At 25.0% G+C, this 2,086-nt stretch overlaps 1 protein-coding gene across 3 annotated transcripts in view; it reads left to right on the top strand.

Moving 5' to 3' along the window:
• Positions 1 to 1,885, top strand: part of LOC126908103 (uncharacterized) — a 32,362-nt gene extending 30,477 nt beyond the window's left edge. For all 3 annotated transcript variants that reach the window (XR_007704704.1, XR_007704703.1, XM_050689988.1), the window contains one exon: positions 1,579 to 1,885. Coding sequence is in view for 1 of the 3 variants with exons in the window: in XM_050689988.1 (XP_050545945.1) it covers positions 1,579 to 1,730 (152 nt within the window). In the remaining 2 variants the exon portion in view is untranslated. The remainder of the gene's footprint in view (positions 1 to 1,578) is intronic.
• Positions 1,886 to 2,086: the final 201 nt, after the last annotated feature.

The following is a 2,086-nucleotide window of genomic DNA, read 5'->3' as shown; positions in this document are numbered from 1 at the left end:
GGGTGCAAACCTTGGGGGGATTTAAAATGACAACTTTTTCACAAAAAATTAACTTTTGAAAGTGTTGCGAAATATCTACAGTTTTATATATATCTTAAATTAAAGCTAATGTAATATACTTTATACTAATGTAATATACTAAATTGAAAAAATTTCCCTCGTTCTCCGTAAATGAGGGAAACCTCCAAAAAAATANTCCCTCGTTCCCCGTAAACGGGGGAAATCCCCCAAAAAATTACAAATTTAAAAATCTCTAATTTTCTTTATTTTTTCAATTTTTTTTACTTAAAACTGCCATAACTTTTTTAAAAATGATTGAATCAGTATAATTTTTTTTTTTATAGATACCTTAGATATTTACCTATCATTTTCTATATTGTTGTGAAAATTTGACTCTTTAACAGCCCACAGAAAGGGTTTCAAAATGTTAACTAATTTACAAAAAATTTTCAACATAACTTTTAAAAATGTTCCGGAAAACTGACACTTTTATATATATAAAAAAAAAAAATTTGACCTCTGGACTTGTCTTCATGGTGAAAATGGCTACCGAATGCAAAAATATGCTATTTTTGTGAAAAAATTCTTGATATTATATTTTACATTTTTTAACATTATGTTGCTATAACTTTTTAAAAAATGCATGAATCAACTTTATTCTTTAATGATAAATACTTTATATATACTTCTTTCATTCGACATACTTTTTTTTAAAATCGGACCATTTCCCTTTATACAGGGGGGGTGCAAACCTTTTAAAATGCGTATAGAAAGTAGAACTTTTTCAACTTAACTTTTGAAAATGTTCCGGAAAGACTGACACTTTTATATATATCTTAAATTAAAGCTTATGTAATATACTTTAATTTGAAAAAAAAAAATTTGACCTCTGGACTTGTCTTCATGGTGAAAATGGCTATCGAATGCTATTTTTGTGTGAAAATTCTCGATTTTACAATTTACAATTTTTTCATGAGAATTAGTATTTATATACATTTAAATAATAATCTCTTTTTCATTTGACATACTATATCTTAATCAGGATATTAATAAGGAACTAGCAGATCATGTAGCTTTTGGAATAATATACCAATTTTTTAAAATTAAACACTATCTAAAGATTTGCATCGAAGCGTTTTTTTTTTATAATGATTTTAATCACTGTCAGATATCATTATACTTGATCCAACTATGCCACGTCTCCACTGTGCCGCGACCCCCTGTGCTGGTTTTTTTTAAATCAAACCATTTCACTTTATATATTATAAATATATTACAATTATAAATAATAAAACTTGTAATCGAAATACAAATAAGGAAATAAGAGATCTAGTAGCTTTTGGAATAATCGACCAATTTTTTAAATTAAATACTATCTACAGATTTTCATTGAAGCGTTTTTTATGATTATGATAATCACTTTAATCACTGTCAGATATCATTATATTTGACTCAACTATGCCACGTCCACACTGTGCTGGGTTTTTTGTTATATTGTGCACTCCTATAGAATTATAACAATACCATTACATAAAATATTGAATAATATTTCATTAATTTAACAAAATTTATTTTCAGATCAATTATTCTGTATAAATGATATTTATAAATATATAAATCTTCACATTCAAGAAAAAAAATCTTCTTCTACCTCATCTTCTACATCATCTTCTACTTTTTCTTTATCAAAATTATTTTCATGCAGCAGTTCAAAAAACACAATAGATTAAAAACTATTATTAAGACAGCAAGTAACTCAAAGCGACACCATGGAATATTATGAATTATAAATTAATTTTAGTTGTTACAATTATATTACAAGATTAATTAAACTAAATATAAAATATTGTACTTATAATTAAAAAATGATACATTATAGTTTTGTGTAAAGAATAAAATTAAAAAAAATAAAACAAATATAGTATTATTCATCATTACTATTATTAGTAAATTTTATTACCTATCATTTGGTATATTTTTTATGTAAATTTGACCCTTTATCTGCCCACAGGGGGGATTTAAAATGACAACGTTTTCACAAAAAAATAACTTTTCCAACTTAACTTTTGAAAGTGTTCCAGAAAAA

The sequence above is a fragment of the Daktulosphaira vitifoliae genome, unplaced genomic scaffold (assembly GCF_025091365.1).
Source record: "Daktulosphaira vitifoliae isolate Bord-2020 unplaced genomic scaffold, ASM2509136v1 Scaffold_5, whole genome shotgun sequence".
Taxonomy (NCBI): domain Eukaryota; kingdom Metazoa; phylum Arthropoda; class Insecta; order Hemiptera; family Phylloxeridae; genus Daktulosphaira; species Daktulosphaira vitifoliae.
The sequence above is the reverse complement of the archived record's forward strand: the minus strand, read 5'-3'. Positions and strand labels throughout refer to the sequence as shown.